This window comes from Tetrao urogallus (genome assembly GCF_951394365.1).
Source record: "Tetrao urogallus genome assembly, chromosome: 1".
NCBI lineage: Eukaryota > Metazoa > Chordata > Aves > Galliformes > Phasianidae > Tetrao > Tetrao urogallus.
In genome coordinates, this window is record NC_136813.1 from 139,959,023 (window position 1) to 139,984,161 (window position 25,139).

The window sequence follows — 25,139 nt, forward strand, 5'->3', positions numbered from 1 at the left end:
CTACAGTGAGTTAGGCACTGGAGGCCTGGATTAAGACTTAGCACAGGACAAATCCCAGCTCCTTCCCTGTGACCCCACAGAGCCAAATCTGGCTGCTGGTTGGTGCTGTAGGGCCAGTATGAGATTCATGCTGCCCAAGAAACCTCTCGCCATGTTTTACCTCCTTCTTCCATGAAGCTCTGGTGGCTGGGAGCCCTCTCTCATGGAGGGTTTTACCATAGCAGATTCTGCATTCAGTTCTGCACTTGCAACCTCACTGACAACTGTATGTTGTGCTTTGTCCTGTTTCACATATGATGTATGTAGTGTATGTGTGGCTTTGCTATCTAGGGGAGCTGTAGTTAGGCATTTAGCAGCACATCCCCAGGGAGTTTCATTTCTGTCAGGGTTTTTGTGCTATTTTGGGGTCTTTGTGATATTTTCAGTGGCTTTTCATTTACTGTGGGTATTCCACTTTTGGAATTAACTAGATGTTTCAGCAATCTGTGGGATTTCCAAGAAAAGTTGTTATCTTTCTTTGTATTGTATATATTTCCTGCAATTGTGGTTTCGTAGTCTTTCAAATTTCATTTACGTATGGACTTACGAAAGTTTTGCTACATATTTTGCCTGCTGTTTATAGAATGCTGCTGTCCTATGTTAGTAATAATGTAAGTGACAGCACTGAGGAAAATGAACGCGCCAAATATTTAACTTAAATATCTCTTTGTTTTTCTTTTTCTTTAATTATTTTGTTTTTAATTATTTTTGTTTTATCTGAACACAGTTTCATTCTGGGGGTAGATCCATAAGCACAGTCACTGTTTGCTGTCAGTAATGGAAGGTAGCTGCAGGCACGGTGGCAGCAGGCATTTGTTGCTACTGTTTGAAGTAGCATCCAGTTCTTTGTGTCAGATTTGGGAAAAAGCACGTTTTTGTTTTTTCCTGGGTGAGTAGAAAGAGAAGTCAGTAGTTTCAGTGTTGTCAGGGGACAGTTGGTGAGTTTTTAAATAGGAACCAGAATTTAGGTTGTCAGTTTTTCTACTGGTAATTGTTAAGACTTTGGAACCAAAATGTCAGTCACTTTAAATTCATGTGGTGCTGTCAAAGTCAGTGAATTTACTAAGATTTGTACCAGATGTAGATGTGGCTCTGCATCTTTTGATAGCACTGGAAATCATTAAAAAGAACAAGAAAAAAGCCTTGCTCTTATTTTTTTCCCACAGATACCAGCACTTCTCTTTTTCAGCTGAGGAGAAACCTCTACTTGTTGGCTCAGTAGCATGCGTGCACATCAAATGACCTCAGATCGTGCCTTGCTTCCTCCAGCAAAAAATTTAATCACCCTCCTGAGGTGGTACTTCGTTGCTCTACTTAATGAGTTGACTGGGAGAGAGTTAGCAAAACAGCTCTCTGGAAGAGGAGGATGCTTGCATAGTTTATTCAGTCAAGCTCTGTGCAGGAAGAGATTAATGCAGTAAGTCTGCAATACTCACCAGCTTGCCGACTTCACACTGCCTTTAATCCTTGCCCAGTAAGACATTTAGCGAGAAGAGCAAAGGAGTGGAAACCCATCAGGATTTAGTACTTGTGCAGTGTTGCTAGTCTGGCTAGGGATGGAATGGACATGGCTTGAGGTGGGTTAAGAGTCTTTTTCCATCATGGACTTATTCAGCAGACACACGTACCTGACACCACTATGATAAATGTAGCATACTGCTCATTGTGTGCGTTCATTATCTGTGTTGTACCAATGCAGTGCTAATCTCTGCATTTGCAGATCTGACATGTGAGTTTGCTTAAAACTCTCAGAAGGACTTGCTTGCTAGGCCTTGTTGCCTTGTAACAGCTTCTCCAAGAGGTTCAATGAGCATGGCAGAGTGGTTTGTTTCCTGGCAAATGCAGAGGACCTTTACCACAGCTGTGCTTAACTTGCACCATGCATGTAACCAACATGATGGGCGTAGTGCTTGTGACATTTTATTAGTTGGGGTTTTAATGAAGTGTAGTTCTAAGGCAAACAAACAAACGCAGCTCTCTTTCCAAATCCTCAAACGTGGCAGATGTCTTCCTGTGACAGTGCCTTTCACCTTGCCAGTCTCTCTTTGTGGGAAGCCCCCTGACCCGTGGACGAGTGGTGCAGATATCACTGGCAGTAATTTATCCTGTCACACACACAGTAAGGAATTCATAGAATTCATCATCAGAAATGCGGACTCGCATACATTTGTGAAGTGTCAGTTTGACAGAAATACTGACAGCTGGCATCCTTCCAGCAGACCAGCAATTGCTTTACTGTGAAAAATGGCAGAAGACAGAGATTTTCTTTTACCAATACATTTGTCTAAAATACAGAGGTGGTGCTGACGTGATTTAATTCATAGCTTGTTGCTGTTACAGAGTCACCTTCCCTTTGAGTCTGTCCTTCTTTCTCCTCTGGCAAGTGATGTACTTTATGACAGGTAGCTCATGAAAGGTCAGTGACTGAAATCAGGTGGTCTTGTACCTTGTTTGGTCTTTGTCCACTTCTTCCTGCCCATATTTTGAGACCAAAATAGAACTTACTTGGCTACATGCGTTTTACCAATGTTTTCTCAGGTTATAGAAGTACAGAAATTAAACATTGATTTCTAATGAGGTTCAAGTGTGATCTTAAGTATTTAAAGAGTAATTTATGTAAGGGGAATTCCTAAAATGATCATTTCTCATAATTTGCATTTGGATTTCCATATTCAATTAACCTAAAAATTCTATTGCTTTAATCTTACTCCCTTATTAGTTCTTTATATTAAAATATGTTCTCAGTGCTTGCCAACAGGCCTGTACTTTAAACTAATTATGATTGTCATCCTTATCATACTCGATTACTTTTTCCCAAGGGCAGAAATTATTGGGCAAGTGGCATGGGGGTGGAAATTGGTGCTTTGAGCCAACAAATGTAGCAGTGACAAAACTGGGACATGTTACCTGATCGCTGAAATGATTCAGACCACTTGCAGATGAATTGTTTCCCTTGTTAATTTATGCTAACGTGGTCTGGAGATTAAGGAAATTGATCCTGAGATCAGAAGATCTCTTCTATATTTCCTGCTCTGTCACCAGTTTGTTTTCTGACCTTTCTTAATGTGTCACTTCAGCAAGATACTTGTATTGATTTTCTACTTGTATGCATGGTGCAAGGCAAGTACTTCGGTATACAGCTACATTCGGGCTAATGTGATATTCCAAGGGTGTAGCAGAAATCCAAAGTCATGGCCTGAACCAGTGATTGAGCACCTGGTGGGAAGGCAGGGCCAACTTAGGGGAGCTCAGGTACATGCAATGCACCTGAGTGAAAGTAAGGGGTAGAGCCAGGATCCATCCCTTCCAAGACCTCATTTAAGGGTTGGCAGAGGGTGCAAGGGCATCTCTTGCTGGGGATTCTTGCCTACTTCAGGTCTTCCAAAGGCAAGCAGCTCTTTTCTTTTATGTCTGCAGCTGTGGTTATGGGCTTATTATTTGCTTTAGCTAAAGACTTTGATACCCCACTGTTATTGTGGTACTTTCCATCCTGCTGTAGCATTACGAAGGGTCACAGAGGAAGGCTTAAGAGATCCAGCATTAGGACTGGTTGTGAATTCCATTGCAGTGTATAAACCATGGTGCTCTTTGCTGTCTGGGTAAGACCCAAAGCTTAAGCCCATTGGTTTTGAAAAGCATGTGCTCAGAGTTAATAGAAGGGCACAGACTATGAATATGGCAGTGGTGATGATGCAGAGTAAAGCTGTAACTGGATTTGGTCCTTCACAAGTTAAATTAGTTAGCTCCTGCTAAATAAATACGAGCTGTTCTGTGTGACATTTAAATGCAGACAAGTACTAATGTATAGATTTTTTTCATAAAGAATCAGAAGCTGAGCGTTTTCGTGCCAAAGCTGCTCTTGAATGCTCAGTTTTAGACTTGGTATATTTCAATATCAGCTATGTTCTTTTATCTTTAAATACCAGTTGTTTTGCAGTTTAGTAACTCTAAAATTCTTCATGCCAAGAACAAGAGTTGTCCTTACTGTTGCTTGTAAGGGAAGAAAGTTAAGGAGAGATCCTTCCCCACTGGTAGCCAGCTCTTAAATGGAGTCTAGGAGAGGTGCAGCCAGGCTCCACCCCTTCTAGCAGCACAGGTGAATTGCCTTCATCTGTGCTCCCAGGGCTGACACATTGCTCACCTCAGGTGATCAGTCAGAGGTTCAGCAGTTCCCATACACCACTGTAGAGGAGAAACATCTTGGGAAGGAAAGGAGCTTTAGGGAGGCAGAAATATTCTTCCTCTGCTTCATGCTTCTCCAACCAAACAGCAGTGCTGCTTACTGCGGTGCAATATGTCAGAAATAAATGGTATTATTAGTAACCGTTGCACGTGACCTGCGGTTTGTGCTGCTCCTATCCCCTCTCCCATGTGATTTTTGGGAGTGAGATTTACACAGGTGCTCATTTGAGGCATTAATGCGTGGATAGGGATATTCCCAAGAGCCAGGTAGTGAGTCTGGCCTTCTCCCCATGCACTGTTAGTGTGGTCCCTGGTTCTGATGACTGCTTTTAATTTTGCTGGGTACCTGGAAGACATCTTTTTGGCTTGTGCTATGTACATATTATGCTTGATGTGGCCAGTGAAAAACATGTTTGTTTATCAGATGTTTCCCCCCTTCAATCCTGAGTGAAATTTTGCTGTGTGGAGGAGGAGTGGCATTGTTCTCAGGGCAGTTGCTTCTGTGAAGGAGCTCATGGAGCCTGGGTAAAGGGTGCAGAGCTCTTCCCGTGTTGTGTCTGGGTGCTTGGGAAGAAAAATGCTGTTTGGGTTTGGAAGAACCATTTTGATTGCTGACTTGTCAGTATTAAAGTCTGAGTGTCTAATCTCTCCTTTGAAGAGAGTGAAGAAGTCTGTGTTTTGTTTTGTCTGCAGGGAACGAGCCAATGCTATTTGAAACAGTGGCTATTCTTTTTAAAAAAGAAAAAAAAACAACAGTAGAGAAAGGAAATGAAGTTTTGCTTTTTTTCCCCCTTCAGTGTTGTCATTGCAATAAAAAGCTGTGATGTAGCTTGTTGACTTTTTGATTAGACAAATAGCTCTGGGAAAACCCTGATGCTGGAAACCTTTAGTCATGTGCATAACTTAACTGTGTTTTGGCTGTAAGAATAGCTGACAGATGAAAGAAATCCTTGCTCTTGCTTGGGACCAGCTGTGCTTTGAATTTGTTTCCCCATCCTGTCTGTGCCCTATGCACTTCAATTGGAGTTGGCTTGGAGGATAGGGATGACTTGACCCTTAGCTACTTTTTGAAAAGAAAAGTTAAATATGTGCTTGACAAATAGCTGCAGTGCTCTGCAAACTGATAGGACAAAGCTGTAGGCAGAGCCAGCACCACCGATCTGAGCCCTTATGCTTCAAGTAGGGAGTCCTGAGTGTGGAGGTGAATCTTCTCTGGCAGGAGCTTTCTGAAACACTCTTGAGAGTAGAATAGGTGGCTGGTTCTGCGTTGTCCAGATAGAGGCACTAGCTGCTGTGGGGGAGACGCTTGGAAAGCTGAATGATACCATCACTGTTATGAAGAAGCCCATAAGTGGAAGCTTATAAAGGAGTTCATACCAAATCCTCAACCACATATTATTCCTAAAAGCCTGAGCTTTGTTCAGCCTAAGATAGTTTGTTTGAACACCGCTGTGCATATGACAAGAGGACGGCAGTAATGCAGCACAGAGAGAAGAGAGCCTGCATAACAATCTTTTTTCCTCCTACTTAGGACATTTCTTAGTCAGTCACGAATTAAATGACATCCCAAGGGTGCTGGGGTTGGTGTGCCTGCTGGTGGGCATAGGCATTAGATCTGTTCTCCTCTCTTTTTAGGGAAGTAGAAGAGCTGCAGGAGAAACAGAGAGATTTGTCCTGACTTTGTAAGCAGAGTACATACCAAAACACTCTGTATTTTAATTTCTCCATAGTATAAAGAGGACACAAATGAACATCTGCAGAACATAGAATAAATCATGTTCATGTGGGAGGATCTAAATAAATCACAGGTTACCTTCACCCTGCACACTTTTCTTGCTTTGCAATTACCTCAGAGTGATTAGAAGCTGTGATTTTTCAGGTTCACTCCCTTTTTTAGCTACATCCTTTTATATTCTCCCTTATTCCGTGACAACAAAAAGAACAACAAAAAAAATACAGCTAATATATTGAACGGCAAAATCAGCTCATACTGGTGGTTGGAATTTTTTTCTTTGATATGCATATTCAGCTTTTATTAGAAATTAGTACATACTTGGCAGCAAATACAGCAAATATGGTTTCCACGGTATTAATGCCAGTGGTGTCTTCTCATTTTCTTTTGTATTTGGGGTTCCGTTCATTTCAGGAAATCATTCGTAGCTGAAGGAGAGGTATGAGTCTGTCTTCATTTTGAGACAATTTGTATTTGCCTCAAATATTTTTTTTTCTTCTGATGCTGATTTTAGCAGGAGGGGATCTTTGGTGGGACAACTAAATTTCTGGTGCATTCTGTTATAAAGTAACATATGAAGTCTTAGACTATTTTTCATACTAGCTCCCTTTAATTGTGAGGGAGGTTGTTTTTTGTTTAAACGTTTGTAATATGGAATAGAAAGACAACATGTAAAATGGAGAGCAGGCGCTCAGCAGCTCTGATCTGGCTGGCACTCTGCTCTGGTCTAATCATGCCTTTCTGTGCCCACAACAGCACTCTTGACCTCCAACTCTGTCATCTTTCTTAACTGCATAGCTACAATAAAAACAAAGTGCCAAGTAAAAGCTATAAATAAAAGCAGGCATGCCTCATGGCCGCCCTGTCCTTGTAATTTTCCTGCCTCTGAAGCCTTTTGTTCCTTCTGTTGTTTTTTTGTGTAGTTCATCTAGTTTAGGGCTTCTATGCGTATGGGGCCTCTTAGCAACAGATGAAGGGAGTGCTGAGTTGGGCACTAAGGTGCTCAGGAGGTTTAGATTGGATATTAGGGAAAAATTTCTTCACAGGCTGCCCAGGGAGGTGGTGGACTCTCACCATCCCTGGAGTTGTTCCAGAACTGTGTGAATATGGCACTGAGGGACACGGATAGTGGGGATGGCTTGGTGGTTGAACTAGGAGATCTTAATGGTCTTTCCCAACTTCAATGATTCTGTGATTCTGAAATGGAGGAAGAGGGGTGCTGGGCTCAGGAACAGATTAAAGCCCTGGAAACTCTAGGGTGGCACATGGCAGAGGGCTATTTTCTGATTCCTCTTTAACAGATGAAGCCAAGACCCAGCCAAGATCCCATGCCACTGCCACCTTCTGTCTCCCATCACCCTTCATCACTTGTGATGGGCTGAGTAGGGGACCTGTTTTCCCTCCCCTTGCTTGTGGGGTAGGCTGCATGTGGGGTCTTCCTCAGCTTGTGGCTTTGGGAAGTTGGAAAAAGGGAGCTTGATGGTGGAGTGGGCTAGGAAAGGTGAGGGAAGAGAAATTATTAGCAGGGAGTGAGCCTGAAAGTCTGGTAGGGGGGGCAGTAGCACAGTGCTGAAGGGAATAATTTGGTGAGGGTAAAAAAGATAGAACTAAAATTAAGGGAGCGCAGATAAAAGTTTCAGAAAAATAGAATAAATTTGACAGGAAATGTTGACAGGAGACTGATTAAATAGGAGAGTTAAAAAGCAGTTTGTTCTGGAAAAATAGGTTATTAAATAAGAGACTACTACTGGATGGAAAATTCACATAGCAATTTTATTTGAATGTTATTTAAACTTTCAGCCTGGAAACTCTGTAATGCAATAGGCTTAAAAAATAGAGAAGGGCAAAGATAAGCCGAGATGATGACAAAGTGTCTTTGAACAGTAAGACATGATGCAGCATGTTACAGCTCTTGAAAGTGAAGTAATTACAAGATAGAAAAAATCCAGCATCTGGTGGTGTGTAAAACACTGGTGTGCTATGTCAGCATCAATAATGCATGTGTGCATTCACTTATGTGTAGTTGTAATATAGTCACTCATATCATGCCTCCATGAATAAGTGCACATATGCACACAAATGGTGTCTTTCCCCACTGAATCCTGTGCTATAACTGCTTTGCCTGCTGGGGACTCGAGCAGTCGATCTCAATGAATCTTCATTTTACCATAAGCAGTTCAGGTGTGATTCCTGGCTCGTGGAGAGGCACAGATCAGTTCACATCTGTGGAGCTGGTATGGTTTATCTGAGCTTGGAGAGGGATAATGTGGCAACCCTCTATTGCAAGTGTGAAATGAAATCAGTGCTTTTTATTTGTTGGGTTTTATTATTTAACAGAGCTTTTATATATGCCTCTTTAGTAATGGCTGATTAATATTTAATCAGGACAAATGGAATTTTCAGCATAAAATGTAAGGATTACCTCAAAAGCAGCAGCATTCTGAGATTGCTCCCTCCAGGTCCTTCCTGTCTTCCATTCAACTCTGTGGCTTTAGAAAGCATCAGTTAAACTACAATTTTTATTATGTTTTTTATTTTTGAGATAAAACAATTTTTTTTTATTGAAAAGCAGTTTCATTCTTCCAGCTTGCAAGAACTTGTGACAAAATTAACCCATGCAGAGTTGAGAGTGATGTGATGCCTTAATACATCACAGAAATCTTCTTGATAAGACTTGAAAGGTTAAAGATAGACAACCAACCTAGAGCATTTCCTGCAAACAAATGTTTTAAAGTGCACTCTACAAAATGATCATCCTCTTTGTTTTAATGATACACGAATATTTACATGTCAGAATTACTCCTATACTGATGCATTTGGAAATGAATAAAACAAAAGCGAAGTTGGCAAGTTGAACGTATATCAATCTGGTATGCATAATACTAATTCAAAACATGTTTGACAGTTTGTAAAAATAGCTGTAACTGGGAAATCATCACTGAGCAGATAACGCTTTCCTAGAGATCCTCAGGGGACCAGATTTGGCACTGTTAATAGTTCAGTGCTCTACTTTATGACCCAGAGAAAAACACAGTCATTTACTGTTTTCAGAGGACATGAGATTTAGGGTAATGGTAAATGGAGAGGATGAAAATAACATCAGTAATACAGAGTTGTGAACACGTAGTGACTTGGGCTGCAGCAGATAGTGTGAATTTAATTAGGATGAATGCATGGGGAAATGGAATCTAGGTGATGCTTGCTTACTGAGCAGAGGACTCTTTCTATTGAAAGGAAGGTCTGGAAACAATTTGAGCATGATGGTTAATCGGCTGGCTTGCCTGCTCCCTGGCCAATAGGAGAGCTAGTGCCACCCTGGCCCGTGAAAGGGTGGAATACAGAGCCAAGGTTGTGCTTGCTCATCATATGGGTCTTGCTGGAACCTTTGCTGTGATACTGTGTTGCGTAGGGGTGCCTTGATTTTAGAAGGTAGTAGTGTTATCTTCGAGCATGCTCAGAAGAAAGCAAGAAAAGTGAGGAAGCCCTTAGAAAACATGCTTCAGCATGATGGATAGTTAAAGGTGTCTAGGTCACAGCGTGTGGATTTCTGCACAGAGCTCTGGCTGTGGGGAATGAATAGACACATAACAAGGCCCAGTGACTGGAAGGTAGGCAGAAATAAGTTATGTGTGGGGAGGAGCGTTTGACATCAAATCAGGGCAAACTCCTGGCAAACTCAGAAACAAGATGAGTTGTCTATCTGAAAGATGGACTATCTTAACAGGGATTTCTTTTAGGGACATCTTCTTTGGTCTTGGTTGTAATGGTTATCAAGACTAGAACTACTGTTCAAAGTAATCCTTTTTCACATTGTAATTGATACATTTCAGCAATGATTCAGTTACAGTCCTAATTCAGTGGCCCCAGAATCTAGTCAGTGGAGAAAGTGGATCTTCCCTCTGGGTTTCAGTGGGTGTAGAGGTAGACTGCACATGTCTAAGGTAATCAGGGTAGGAGAAACATGGGCAGTAGCTAGTGGTTGAACTCTGCAGACCTGTATTGTTTTGGCTGTTGTGTGGACTTGATTTATATTAATGTATGTAACCATGGCAGGGAAGATAAAATATAGTACTGAACTGGGCCAACATGCAGAATTATAGGCTTGGTCAGGTTAGAAGAAACTACAGGATATCTGTAGTCCAACCTTGTGCCCAAAGAAGTGTCAGCTGTGATGTAAGACCATGTTCCTTGAGGACTTAAAACATGGAAGTATTTAAAGAACTGCAGTAACACAGAGAGAGAGGCTTACTGTAACTGTACAGGTTCTCTCTACCCAGGGGTTTGGATTTGTACAGTCTGGCAGTTATTTGATGAGGAAACTAGATTCTGATCAGTCACAGTTGTGTAAAGCAGTAGTAATGAAACTGGAAACAGCCTAAACCGTCACTCTTGCATGAACTCTTCCCTTAGGGTTCAAAGCATTGAATTTACTTCCTTCCCCTCTAGTTTTTATATTCCATGTGCATTTCCTTTAAGCTTTCAAGATGAAAACATTTCCAAGCAGTACTGCAGTCAAACCAGGACTCTCAGTGCTTTCAGTTGTGCTGAAAGCACATAGAGGAGATCAGAATATGTATATGTTAGTAAGTAAAATTTTACTTCTGTGGAGGAGATGCTTAACAGAGTTGGCTCAGTCTTGCACCCTTCAGTTATCTTTAAGGACCTTCTCGAGAAAAAAAAAATATCTCTACATAAGAGATCTCTTCACAAGGATTCTTTCATTTTTTTCCTGTCTCCCGCTCTTTCAATGTCTCTCCACATGAAACCTCACAAACTGAAAGAACAGATTTTTTTTTTTTTTTTTTCCTTTGGAAAAAACTTGGAAGGTTCTATGTAGCTGTTTTGTTGTCTGTTTCTTTCACTATGGTGCTGTCAGTGATCTGAGATTTTGAGGTACTTAGCGCTCACCTGCTGCAGCATTACTAGAAACATCCTGGGGTATTTGGCAGGTTGTTAGTGACTGAAACCAAAGGTTATTGTTTTGTATGGCAGTTAGGGAATATTATTGCCAGTGAAGCTCAGATAGTTATCTTGTATTCTGAATCCTCAAAAACTGAGCCTCAAAATGTTACCAGTTTACTTAATTCCCATTTAATCCAAGAAAAAATACTACTTACATAGTGGTCTCACATGTATTACAAAGTTTTGCTATGAAGCATATCCATAACATTTGGAGGAAGAACCTCTGTCAGGTTAAAAGGCTCAGCATATCCAACATCCTTTTTGGTGGTGAGACTTGTATGGTATGTCTTGTGTAAATAATGCTTGGTTTGATTCTCCTATAAATGTTCTCATTAAAGTGAAATCACTTTATGGTCTTTGCTCATTCATTTCTTTTTCCTCTTCAACATGCCCTCAGGAGCTGGAATTGGTTTGCTTGGCCTATCCACTAGGATATGTGTGGAACATGACAGCATTTCCCAGCTGTAGACAGAACGCATCGCATGTTTTAAGCGAACAACATTGAAATGAGGGGAGCAATGGAAAGAGATAGTGAAAGGGGCTCAACTGCCGAAAGATAAGCAGCCACTGAAAACTAGTAGGTTCCAGGCAAGCACAGCTCTGAATGGGTTTTCTTGTGTTTGGGGAATTTCTCCTTAGAGAAAGAGAGATCCAAAGCGCTCTGTGTATCGCCCACGGTTGGTTATAAAGCTGGGCTCTATCATGATAATACAGATTATGCAAATTGAGCCGAAGTTTTATAGTGCTAATGTATGTTTTACTCTTCTGTGTGCTGAAGTGCAGGCGGGTCTGAGGGAGCTGACAATGTCCTATTCATATGTAAAATGTTTTGAGGAATCTGTGGTTTGGAATATTTCGGAACAGCCGCATGTGAGAATTCTTCCATATGAAAGCAATATTATCTGTATACAGCTTGTTGCTAACAGGGAGAGAAAGAAGAGCGTGTGAAAGCAGCCTCCCAGCCTCTGTGTACGGATGTACGGATCCTGCTGGAAGAAGGCTTCCGGCTTCCACCGTGCAGTGCAGGTGAGGAGCTGGTGGGGCTGGAGGAGGCCCACAGCGCTGTGCAGGCATGGCTCCAGCCGGCTGCTGGGAAAGTAAGGGATCTCGCAGTGGAGCTGATTGCTTCTCTGTGCCTTAGGATTACTTATAGTTTAGGAGCCTTAAACAGAATTGACAGGGCAGCACAGCTGTGTATTAATTATTAGTCTGGACGTTTTGCAACTCACAGAATTAGGCCTTTACTGTCTGTGGTACTCTTAATATCAGCATTTGGCCTTAACGTTGCCAAGGAAGCTACATCCTTATTTTGTAAGAGGTCATCTTCTTATCCAACAAGCTGCAGCCGTAATCCTCTTCGACATTATGAGCGACCGTTCTGGAAGTGATTACTACAGGATTTCATACTTTTTTCCCTGCTTATCAAATTCTTGAATGCTTCATTTTTTTTTTTTTTTTTGTGAAGAAACTTATTGTGCGTAAGTCACAATAAAGTATATAGAGGATATAGTCATGCTAAAAATATCAGGGACACTGCTTCAGAGGGAGTAAATCCCTGTCCGCGTGGACACGTTTGTGGAACAGAAATGGTGTGTGACCCTTTCATTCAGCTTGTGTCAAGTGCGGTGTGCACATATGTGTGCAGGTAGCGCTTCCCCCAATGTTCTAGCTGAGACCAAAAGTCTGAGCATTTCCTTGCTCTGGGCTAAAATGATTGCTGCAGCTTTGTTTTCTATTCTGCTTGGCTTGTGAGAAGGCTTGCTGCGCTTTTTAGTATATCCATAGCAAACATGATTTTGTGTTTCATCTTCTCTGCACATCTGTTGAGGAAAGCAAAGACATAGTGACTCAGATAGACTGCAGCTGCAGCAGCCATCTTTCTCATTTGGTCTGTGATTCAAGATAAATACTTTAAAAGTTACAGCTTTCTAAAGAAGTCTTCCTCTTTCAAAGGTTTTTCTCTCATTCACTTTTTTTTTTTTTTTTTGAGTGAGCTCATACAGCATATTCTTTGAGTAGATCGGGACTGACAGCATTATGGAAATAGCGGGAATTGTGGAAAAATAGAGTTCTAGCTTCTTACTCTTTAAGACGATGTAAATGTAGTTTTGTCTTTTTCTTTCCCCTAGACTTACATTTACATAGTTTTCATTTGAAGTTAAATTAGAGCAGTGGGAGATAGGCAGCTATCTACAGGCTTGAAAACTTGGCTGTTAAGAACTGGACGGAGTATTCAGTTCTTCACTAAAAAGAGTACCTGAAGGCAGATATGCCTGCTTCTGTTGTTATAATGAGCATCTAATAATTGGTGGGAGGCACCTCTGGAAACCTATAAGCTTCACTGGAAAGGGTGGAAAATTTCTAGATTATCACAGCCTCATTTTGCAAAAAGCATGGCTAACTTGTAGTGTGTAAGTAGAAAAAGTGTAATGACCAGAAAACGAGGTTTTGTTTTTTGGTTTTTTTTTTTTTAGTCTTTTGAAATACTGGATACACAGTGTTCATTCATGCAAATTCATAGTACGTAAGTTTTCTTGTGAAATATGTACAGTTAAAACCAATCACAAATTGCTAGCTTTTTCCTTTGTAGAAAGTTTTCTTTTTTGAGAAAAGGAAACAATTTTTTTTTTTTTTACCATCCACATAAACTTAACAAAAATGTTTTTTTTTTTTTTTTTTTTCCTATGAAGACTTAGAAATAGTTGTGGGAGATCAGACGTAGACCCTTTCTTCAGTGTTTTGAAGCATGTGACATGCTGATGGTTAGTGTAAACCTGGGAGTACAAAGAGATTAACAGGTAGCTGACGTAGCTGGTGACCCATCCGGAAAAGACTCATGAAATATTTCAATGCCAGTGAAAACAAGGCTGTATCAGAAAAGTTCTGACCAAATCTAAAATAGTTTGCACCCACAAAATCTCCTTGCTGCATTAAAAGCAATGTTTGCCTCTGTGGGACAGAGATGAACAAAACAGAGCTTCTAGTGTGGGAAGTGAAGCCTATGGGAAAGTCTCTTGATTTAGGTTTGTGGATAATTTCATGAGACTTCTGAAGAAATTCCACATGGATTAACATTAAAAAAAATAATACTGGAAAAAAGTTACTATTGTTCATTAGCAGGAAAAATGTTGTGTTAATTTATGCCACATGCAATGTCCATAGGGTGGCCCAGGATCTAAGTCTCTGTGTAATTTCACCAAGGATATTAATTTCCCCACTGTGCCCAATTAAACCCATCCCCAAGCTAATCTGAGAACAAACAGGATAAAATACGAAGTTATTTCTGAAAATCTGTCGAAAGCAAAAAGTAATTAAATCTCTCTCTATTCTTTGGAGGGCATTTATGACTTTTGTAATTAGTGATTAGACCTCAGAAACAAACGTTAAGACTTGCTTCCTTGCTCTGCCAGGATTTGTTTCATGCAGTTTCAACCCATGTAGGCTTGCTCGTCAGTGGAATGAAGAGGGAGGCCACCTCTGTGGGCGTACAGATGAGTCCATAGCTGCAGCCCTCTGTTGGTGGTGGGAGCTTAAATGAGTACCTTAGAACAGACACTTCACTTCCTAAAATGAATGTGATCTGAAACAATTAATTTGCTTTGGGCATGTTTTTAACCTCTGTGCATCTCTTTTTCTGATCTGTGAACTGGGGAATATTACTTCACTGGCTCACGGTCCCTTAACAAGTGGCTTTGCTGCTTGTGTCAGCCAAAATTATTCCACTAAGGATTTGACCTCATTTTTCAACCTTCGCTGTCATTGTGTCCATCCACAGTCTTACTCTGGTAGCTTCCTCTGGCAGGTGAGTGGGAGTAGAAGCACCAGACAGAGTAGAGTGGATGTATGGAGGCAGTGAATCAGTATTGCTAAACTAAAACACGTCATCCCCATTCCTTGGGTGGGACTCTAAAACTCTGAGCTTTGGGTTTTCTTTTAATCCTTGCCATATCCATGCAGCATTGAGCTTAGTAAGGTCTCTGGTTTGGCTAGGAGGCACAATGGTGTTAATGCTTTAAGGTGCTCCAGTCGCACTCTTGCACTTGTTTTTCACACTGCGCAATACCCTGTGTTCCCAGGTACTGTAGAGCATGAGGTGGAATCTAGCTCTTCAGTAACGTAGAGGAAAAAAATATTGCTTCATTCTCTGCATTTAAGACTTTGGCATGCTTACATACAATGCCTAGTCTGACTTTTACTTTCTAAAAATAGATTTCTCAGTGTCCGACAAAAAAGCTGCAGTTTTGCCTTAAGAAAACAAAAGAGTCCAGTCAGGAGTTTTGTCATAAATCTTTGTACCTGTAGTATCCATATCAAGGACCAATAATACGGTCTAAAATCTTCTGCTGAGTGCAACACAGTGCGAGGACCCAAACATCCCAAAACGTTGCTCCCTATCAGTTGATCTTTGTGAAGGATTAGCATTTGTAAATGAATGCCAGGGAGCTATCTGAAATATTGTTACTGAGGCTCTGGAGCTGGTGCTGTTTGCCAGCATTTGCATTCACTCCTTGTGCTCCTGGCTGCTGATTAAAAAATAACCCTATGATACTATTCAGTGTCTTTAGCCTGATTAGTCTGCTAAAGCAATCATAGGAATTTTTATGAAGTCTGAAATAAGGGCAGTCTTTATTTTTCTGCTGAGTTTCTGATTTTTGTCTGCAATTTGGACTTTGCTTAAGTGAAGTCTTGCAGAACAGATTGTTGTAAATTATTACAGAAGGCTTGTTTTCCTGAAGCAGAATGATCCCGTTAATGACAGGCTTGTTCAGCATGATTTTAGCTAAGAATCCAAGAGGTATGTGTACAGGACTTTACAAATTGCCACATATTCAGTCGAAAAGCCTCTGACAAACTCTGGAAGAAGAATGCTTCCACAGGTCACTTATTCCAACTTAGTATCTTCATGCTTGAAGAGCATTGCATGTGCAAAATATGTGTTGAGCTGTGCTTGGCTTATATTTGCATAGCTGGTGCTTTTGGAAGCATTTTTCTCTGCTGCTTTGGGGTCATTGCAAACGTCTGTGCTGGCATTTGGAAGAAAAACCACATCCAAATCTTAAGCCCAAGAGAATCTCCGAATCTTCAGTATAATTAAATTATTCTTAATTTGCTTTAAGAATTGAGGAAGCTTGAGGACAGTGACAGTTAAATGTGTCTGGAGACACCAAAAGTGTTTTGCTACCACTATCTTGCTAGGCCAAATTGCACTGATTTTTCTGTCTTTGTTGAGTAGAGGATGTTTAGTGGATGTTTAGCCCTTCCCAGCTGTTTGTGGCTCTAGGATAAGGTGCTATACTTTGTAGCTGCCCATTGCTGTCAATTGAACATGGCTCCATGGAAAACATTAACCCTGGACTGAAAGTGTATTTGAATTGTCAATAGCTTCTTTCTTTCAAACAAGAATGGGATCACATCTTCAGTAGGAGTCTCAGCATACTGCTTCCAATGTCATATTTTTTTCTTTTTCCTTACAAGATGTCTTCTTTCCCAAATAAATGCAATGAATTATGCATAGCAGCTTTCAGCAATGCTGTATTAGGGAATTTTGTCTTTGTACTTTAGACCAGTGTAATGAAAAAATTAAATATTAATTACAACCTCAGAATTTTTCTCAAATGTTTATGATATGAGACAGTATATTTAAGAGGCATTGAATGGAGGTAGTGTTTTTGCATTTGTTTTTTGTTGTCTTGCAAGCCGGGAGTAATTAGGATTCTAAAAGCAGTGTAAATTAAACATTACCAAATAGCAAAATTGTTGCTAGAAAGCAAGCAGGGATCTTTTATTCTACAGAAATCTAGGAAATGGGAGCGTCTGACATTTGCTAAGTTTAGAATGGGAGTGGTATAGGTGGCTGATTTTGTATACTCAGCACTTCAAATGTCACTTACTTGTTTCTCTGGGGGCAGTGAAAGAAGTGGCAATTACTTTGGGTGGCTCGTACTGCAGAGTGTCCTTTGTTACTTGATCCAACAGGCTTATGAGAAATGGTGTCACTTGCTCTTCTGATACTTATGAGAAGGTTCCCTTTCTGGTGCTGATTGCACAGATTTTAGTAAATAGGACCAAAATTTCATTGTGAACGAGTCATTCCTAAAGAAGAAAGTTTGTCTCTTTACAGCCCTTGTATTAAAGTGACAAGCTAACAGTTCGTTCAGTTGCTCCCAGTCCTGGCTGAATTCAGGGCATTGCTGATTCTGCTGCAGTTGCAGTATTAACAGCACTCTTTAATCATTCAAGGCATTATCTACTGTTGTCAGCTGCTTCTCCCACTTCGTGTGCCTGAACGGGATCTTTTAATCAGTCCTTGGAGCCATGCATATGCACTACTTCCCGTTAGATTATAATTAACTATAATTATGGATGGAGATCAGCCCAAGCCATAAAATGTAAATTTTGATATTTACTATGTTAATAAGAAGATTTGGTGAAGATAAAGGCCTTGATTTCTAATTTTCACTGTCACAATAGTGTGAAGGAGTCTGAGTGACAGCGTTGTTGAAATTAGTGTAACGGCAGTTTGCACTCACATTGTGGTTTTCTTACTGCAGATTGCTATAAATCAAAGAGGTCATGTCATGGATACGATAAAATGCTGCCTCATAGGAGCTGAGACAGCAGAAAACAGTTTGCAGGGACCCGAAGGGGTGAGTTTTCCACAGATGTGCGAGAAAGCATTCTGAAATCTTCATATGATCCTTCGCAGTAGCTGTTCACCTAAGGTATGAGTGCAATTTCTGCCCAGGAAGGGGGAATGTTCCCATTTGTGTCAGTGCCGAGGTTACATTCCAGGCATAAGCATTATCCAGGTGCATACAGAGTTGCTGCTTACAGCTGCGTGTGCTGTCACAGATGATGTGTGGGGAAGCAAGCTATGCGTTGAGCTGCTGTGTTGCCATGCTAATTCCACACTCATGTTCTAAAAGCTTTATTGGAAAAACACACCTATTAAATAATTGGGATTCATAACAAGGATTCAGTGGTTTCTGTGACTCAAGTTCTGCGTGAGTATTTAGCTTTTCTGGGGAGACAGTTGCTTTCTTGTTTGTTTATATTTGGGAATCAGATCTTACACGTAGTGCAAGTAACTTCATGGTCTTGGCTGCTCCTGCTGAATGGAACAGTTGCTGTGTGTTGCTGTGTTGATACCTGCTGGTTAAGTGAAGCAGGAAGGGATGCATTTATGCACATTACTGTTGATTGCATTTAATGGAACTGAAAAGTGAAGTACATGGGAAATTAGGAAACAGTGCTCTGGAGTTCTTCATCTTGAAACAAAGAATCAGTGTTCCAGAACCCTGGTTAATCAAAGTGCAGTGAACAGCCACTGAGGGTTTCTCACATCCTGACTGTAGGATTTTCTTCCTCAAGCCACTTCCAGACACCAGAAGCTAACACTGCTCAAGTACTATGTACTATGAAATTCTTTTCTAAAATTTTAGTGGCTTTAAACATTTTTAGAGTTAACTTTTAACAAGACACATTGCTACTAAGGCAGAGCAATTGCAACATTCGGCTGCATGTCTAGAAAGGTTCAGAAGTTTATCAGGTATTTAAACATAAAAATTGCAGCCTCTTATTGCGATTCTAACTGTGCAGAAAACATTTAGCTTCTTTCCTTACTAAGGATGTATGTCTGAGCCCTGTTAGAAGACACACCGAATGGTTGTTTGCTCAGGGAAAAAGCGACATGGCACATTACGAGGTGATTACCTTCAATTTAAAAATAGATACAGTCTGAGTGAAGGAGGCTGTTATGTCTCCAGACTGGAGCTGCATACAGTGTTCTGTCTGCATGGAAACTCTTACACATGTTCATACTATTTGACATATTGATTATGATCGTGTACAAGCACTCTGTTTTAAAATGTAGCTTGACAGTATTCTCTAGCTCTTGGCCTGACACCTGCAATAGTATTTCTGTCAGCGCTGCAGTTCACAGTCATTACTGTAGGACACTTCAGCAGTTTCGTACTACAAAATATGGCAAGTGATGCCAGGCTGTCCAGGGCCCCATCCAACCTGTCCTTGAGCCCCTCCAGGGATGGGGTACCCAAAGTGCTCGGGACACCCTGTGCCAGTGCATTGCTGCCCTCTCAGTGGAATATTTCCCTGACAACTAACCTTAATTTTTTCTCTTTTAGTTTAAGGCTTTCCCCCTTGTCCTATCACTATCCACCTGTGTAAAAAGTTGATTTCCCTTCTGTTTATAAGCCCCTCTTAAGTAAGACATGGAGTGTGGTTGAAGCAAAATAGCTCCCTATTTAAACTTGACTGCCTATGGAGGGTCTAACCTGAAACTGGTGATCTCTGTGACTGTTGGGACTCAGATCAGGATCTCTAACAGAAAGACTTACTATCCAGAATGATCCTGGATCAGCCCTCTGACAAAGCCTTTAGTTTGAAAATTTGCTTGTGTCCAGCTGGAATAGCAGTCTGTGTTGATTTTCAGACCAATTAAATATTCAGTTGCAATACATAGAGCTAAATACAGTTTGGATCAAGAAAGTGCAGTGGTGATTGGCAGTATGTGTATTGCATACTGCTGAGCATCTGTTCCAGGACAAGCCAAAGCTATAGGCCAGAAGCTTTAAAGTGTTTTAATATTAGGATCCTATGGGCCTCTATATTTGGGTTTAGAGAGGCTCAAATGTTGCCTCTTGGAGATGTCAGTTGTAGGAATTTATCCAACTGATCCATGATGATCAGGGAAAGCAGGTACCTACCACTAGTCAAAATGGGGTCACTTTGGCTTCAGTACTTGTGCCAGAACTCTGGGGCATTCCAGCTAAAAGCTTAGGGGTAACAGCTTTTATAAGATGAGAGCTAGAAAGCTTTGTTTTAGTACCTTCCACAGTACTTCAAAGATTTAACTCTTGGATAATTTTTACAGATTAGGAATTAATACACAATACTGTCTGTAGAAACCCCCGGTTTATCAGAAAATCTATTCTTGCTGTAGCTATTGCAATTGATTACTGCTAACCACTGTTGCTAACCTGTATTAATTTCAATTTCCCCTTGCAGTAATGCGTAGAAATCCATTTGGGATGGACATTTGCTGCCGGAAAGGATCCAGAAGCCCACTCCAGGAACTGTATAATCCCACCCAGGTGAGTGTCTTGTGGCTATGATCAAACTTTCCTGCCTGGTGTACTTAAATTAAAGGTGTTTTGGTGGTGGTGGTGTTTTTTTTTTTTTTTTTTTCAAATCATATATATGCAGTAACTGCTGTGTGCTTGGAGAAATGATCTGTGTCCCGCAGAGCTGAGATGTAAAGTTCTGCGGTTTTAGCTCAGGGCCTGATTTCTGATGGTTTTTAGTTGTCTAATGATGCAGATTCCTCAAAGTATTTTTCTTAGGTACCTAATAGCCTTAGAATATTTTTGATCTCCTAGTGAGATGCTGAAGCATCCTAATTTAATTGATTGGTCAACATACAGAGTGGCAGGGTCGGGTGAGAGTAGGTAACGTGCTGTACATGAATCAGCAAGTGCAGGAAGGCAGAAAATTGCAGTAGTAATATATGAAAGTCATTTGTGTGGTTTTTAGGTAGCCAGTTGCCCATCCTGTCCTAGTTCATTTCTTCTGAAGATCAAGACAAAGCACAGTAGCTAACATTCTTCTTTACGCTATGCATTGACAGCTGATGGTCTTGATGGGAGTTTACAACAGTCTCCCTGTGATGTGAAGGAAAGTTATCTGTAATTTGTACTCCCATTTGTTCTCCTGGATCGATTTGTTCCCTACACATGCTGTGAATCGGCACATTCAGGAACAGCATTTCCTGTTGGCAACTGAGGGGAAGTGCTGCCATTGAGAGAAAATGCCAGCTGACTATTAAACATATTTATTAAACTTTAACAACCGCCTATTATACATTTATACATCAATGAATACATTGAGTTTGACTAAATAGGCTGTTAAGGAAAGTGACTATCCCAATAAATCTAACTTGTTAGATTTAACAAGCCAGTAAATGCTTTTAAATACTGTTTGATTATGAAGAGGCTCACTATACAGTGTGCAAAATGAAATCTAAGTGATTTAAAGTATTTATATGAAGAATTGACAACAACCCAAAGATATGTAATATCTGATACATAAAGTAGTTAAGCTCCATTTACTCCATTGTGTGCTCTTCTCGAATATAGGATGACTTTCTAATTCAGTTGGAATTTTGTGCATGGCTGGTAGCATGAGCTTATCATACTAATATACTGGCCTTTATTGACCATTGTAGGAGTTAGTGTTGCATAAATGGAAAGTGTTAAAAGCCCTGATGAGTAACAATTGGGTGCTACAAAAGAGAAATATTAGAATTTGTGGGTCAAATTTAAATATTTAAATACTCTCTGCAAATGCTCAAGAAGGATGGGTAAGGGAAGAAGCTGTGCGTTTGATTGTTCTCTCTAGGGTATGCAGTGTGTAAGGAGATTTTAACTGACCCTTTAACATTGTTAAACACAACCCCATGAGAGAGAAGCATCTCCATCCATTGAAGGGCCAGTTCCCCCGGCAAGCATTGCGGAAGCAACTAAGCTTCTTGAAGCAGAGGATGCAGCAGGCGACTTCATTCCCACCTCTCCTTCCTTTCTGCATGGCTTGACCAAGTAAAGCATCTGCCTGCCTTTCTGGGCTCTCCTAGTAGGTAGGCAGAAAAGTCAATGTTTGAGTAAGCACAGCATTTCTTGCAGCTGATGTTGAACTAAGCAGATGACATTTTTCACTCTGAAGTGTTTCCATCTGCTCAGTGACACCCCTTCTCATCAAGCTTTTATGTTTTGTTTCTTTCTTTGTTTTTAGTAGTTATTTACTTTTTAGACAGGGTTTTGCACACTGCAGACAGTAATATTGTAGACGCTGAGTGATGTATCAGGCAAGCAAGTGCATGCAGGAACAAGAAAAGGCAGCAAGTAGAGGCTGACATAAAAGACATCAGTCTGGAAATGACCCTTAGAATATTCCTTCAGATATGTGGGTCATATTTCTTTTTTGCATTTTTGCCCAAAGAAATGTGTGTCTCACCTTTCTTAAGTGACAGATGGGAGGCGGGTCTGTATTTTGACAGTGGAGTTCTTGTCTTCCAGTTGTTCATGAGTGGTAGTGAGGAGGGGAGTGGAGATTGGACCCCTAATTGGTCTCTGCAGTTCCTGACTGAAGCAGTCATGATTGGCCATTTGTGAAGTCAGCTCAGAAGCTGATAAAATACATATGCAGAAGAATTTGTAAGCAAGATCTCTCCCTTACTGAAACATATAATTGAAACTTCCAGTAGATCTTTAACTCTTGATGTTCAAAACCTGTTGAATTCCAGGTGCTGAGAACATAGTGCAAGAAACCCTGCAGCTATGGCTTTGGATTGCTACAAGCTAGATGCAGTGGTAAATCTTTAAGGGTGACTTTAAAGAAATTTTAAATATCTGGTATGTTCGCATGTATGTTTTTTGCATGACCTAGTAATAGGAGTACCCAGCTGTTGCTCATCATCCCCTGCTATGCAGTACTTTCCACATGCTTCAGCTTTCCTCAGGTAGGCTCACAGGTACAGGTACAGCCTCAGGTAGGCTTTCCTCAGGTACACAACCATATCTAACTTCTATTCTGCTGTTCCTGGGCTGTCTTCAACATCCCCAGGAGAGGCAGGCAGAGAAGGGGACTTCATGGTCCCAGCTGGCTCCCTGCTTTGAGATGATATTAGGGCCCATATATCCTAGCTTGCAGCCTGCTCATAGCTGCTCCACATCAAGGGGGAGATGACAACACAGTCAGTTGAAAATTAAGTGCTAGATAGAGTCAAATATCTCTCAGATTTAAAATGCTATATTTTAATATGAATAAGACTTTCTAGTGTGTTCGGCATAAGGTTGCACTGCCTTTGTAAAACCGGATGGAGGCAGGTTGATTTACACCAGCTGAGGATTTGACTGTGGTATTTACTGTGGTGACATATAACAGCCTTTCTGATCCTGCACTGTTTTGTTTCCATCTATGGAGTTGTTTGGGTTGGTTGCAGATGCCACCGTTTGTCTTTTGGGACTCTTTTTGGCTTTGTGAATGATCGTGAAAAGAAAAAAGGAAAGGGGGAAGAAGAAATTTTGGACTTGAATAAATTCAAATGTAGCAGTGATCTAAGTGTGACTGAACCAGTGGTGTACAGGAGCTGAATTTTTGAGAACTGCAGTTAGATTTTCAGTAGACTGATCATAATTGTTCAGATGGTTGATGGAGAAGGAGGGAATAAATGGGGTGGAGATAGGACTGAGTTAGGATCAAATTAAGTGTCTATGACAAAACCCATGTGTTATTTCTGTCATAGCCGAGTGCCTGGCCTTCTGGGTATTGTGAAAGTAGGAACAATACTTTTGCTCTTTTTCCTTCTTAATAGGGCACAAAGTAAGAAGTGCATTTGTCTGTGGACAAAAGGTTTCTTCTCTAAAGCTTTTACTGCAAGATTTTTTTTGTGAGCACTAATATACCACGAAGGAAAGAAAAGTCAATATAACTCAACAGGATTTACAATGAGTAAATGAAAGTGTGATCCCTGATTCCATGCAGACAGCGTGCAGTGTGTCTCTGAGACTATCTTTTTTTTTTCTTTCACTTTCAGTTAGAAATTACTAACAAGGTGCAGAGGTACCAGTGGCAAATTTTGAGGGCTGAATGAAATGGTTGATTTCTTTATTGGGTTTGTTAAAAAGCCAACTTGGATCTGTATTAACTAGAACTGTTTTCCTTCTGCCAGATAGTTGTAATGTGGCATAGTTGCAAAAGAGAAAATCTAGATGTTACATTTCTGCAAGGCTCTTCATCTGTGTTCAGTTACAAGTCTGTATTGCATATTGGCTTTTTATTTTTTATTTTTTTGTATATCAAACCCCAGGAATTTAAGAACATGGATAAACAAATATTTTTCAAATTTATTATTGGCAGACAACATATGGAACTGTATCTTGTAATCTGCATGACTGAGTACAGCCCCATTGCTCCAAAAATAACAGATAATTGGGTATCGGCTCGTTGAGCTGGAGTTACCAGAAGTTCAGAATTGGATAACATCGTACTTGAGGCTTGTGCACCATTAGTGGTTGATGTGGATTTGTTTGAAGCAATGAAAATGCTACTGATTACAACATATTGCAAGCCAAAATAGACCTAATGTTGAAGGAAAAGGAAATAACTGCACCTTTAAGTCAGGATTTGTCTTCTCCTTGTCAAGGTTACCACCTAATTCCCAGGAAATCTTTGTCTGATCTAACTACCTACACTGGTGCAAGCAACGTGGCAGAGATACAGTACTTTATCCATTAGGATCCACATCCCAAGAGCGACTTTGCTTCTATTTCTTGTTTGACACATTGCCTAACTAACTGACTAATGAGTCAACGTGACTGTTTAACCAAAGGTCAAACTGTTTGTCATTTGTTACTTTCCTTTTCAAACACGTTTCTTTTTGTCGAGGAACTGCACTTCTAAGTGGCTGCTTTTTGGTGTGACGGGAGCCAGGTTGCCTCATGAGTTTCTAAACCTGGTGAGTCAGAGCTGTAGACCTCACATTGCCTTTGTGTTACGAAATTGTATTGGACTGTTTCAGTGCAGTCATTCCAAAATGACCCATTTCTTTTATTATGTCCACTTTTTTTCTCCCCTTCCTTCCTGCCAAGTGAAAACAAAGTCAAAGTGAGCTGCTGCCTTGCAGACAGTGTTTATACATCTTCAATCACTTCAGGCCGCAAAGTGCTCCTTTTTTGGAGATGCTGTATGGTATCTGTGGCTCAAGCTGTCTGGATAGCATATGCAAACATCAGCCCAGTTCAGCCCATATCCCTTAACTTTCATCTGGGTTGGTAATTTCCTATCTTCAAGTTGATTTCCACTCACTAGAATGACCCTGTTAGTGCAACTGTTAGTGGACAGAGGTTTGTGGGAAGCTTTGTGGTCTGAGCCCTGTGTACATGTTGTCCACAGTACTTTGAATCAAAGGTTCAAATGCTTAAAACCTGTGTTTCTGCCCTTGGTGATCTTGAGGTACTGGGAGCTCTGCAGCTTATTTCTGTGTTCAGCAGCTTTTTATTCTTAGAAATACAAGAAGCAAAGGGCAGGTCAGTGAGTAAGATGCAAAGTCCGGTTTGTCACTGACAGCAGGTGACCAGGGCAGACTACCAGAAGGATAAATGACTCACGATGCTCTGCCAGCACACAACAGCCTGTGGCTCACGGTCTT

At 40.7% G+C, this 25,139-nt stretch overlaps 1 protein-coding gene across 2 annotated transcripts in view; it reads left to right on the forward strand.

Moving 5' to 3' along the window:
• The window catches only part of CHST11 (carbohydrate sulfotransferase 11), a gene marked incomplete at both ends in the record, with an annotated part of 151,785 nt that overhangs the window by 43,592 nt on the left and 83,054 nt on the right, over window positions 1-25,139 (forward strand). For both annotated transcript variants that reach the window (XM_079538956.1, XM_079538957.1), the window contains one exon: window positions 19,943-20,034. In XM_079538956.1, the coding sequence (XP_079395082.1) occupies window positions 19,943-20,034 (92 nt within the window). The remainder of the gene's footprint in view (window positions 1-19,942; window positions 20,035-25,139) is intronic.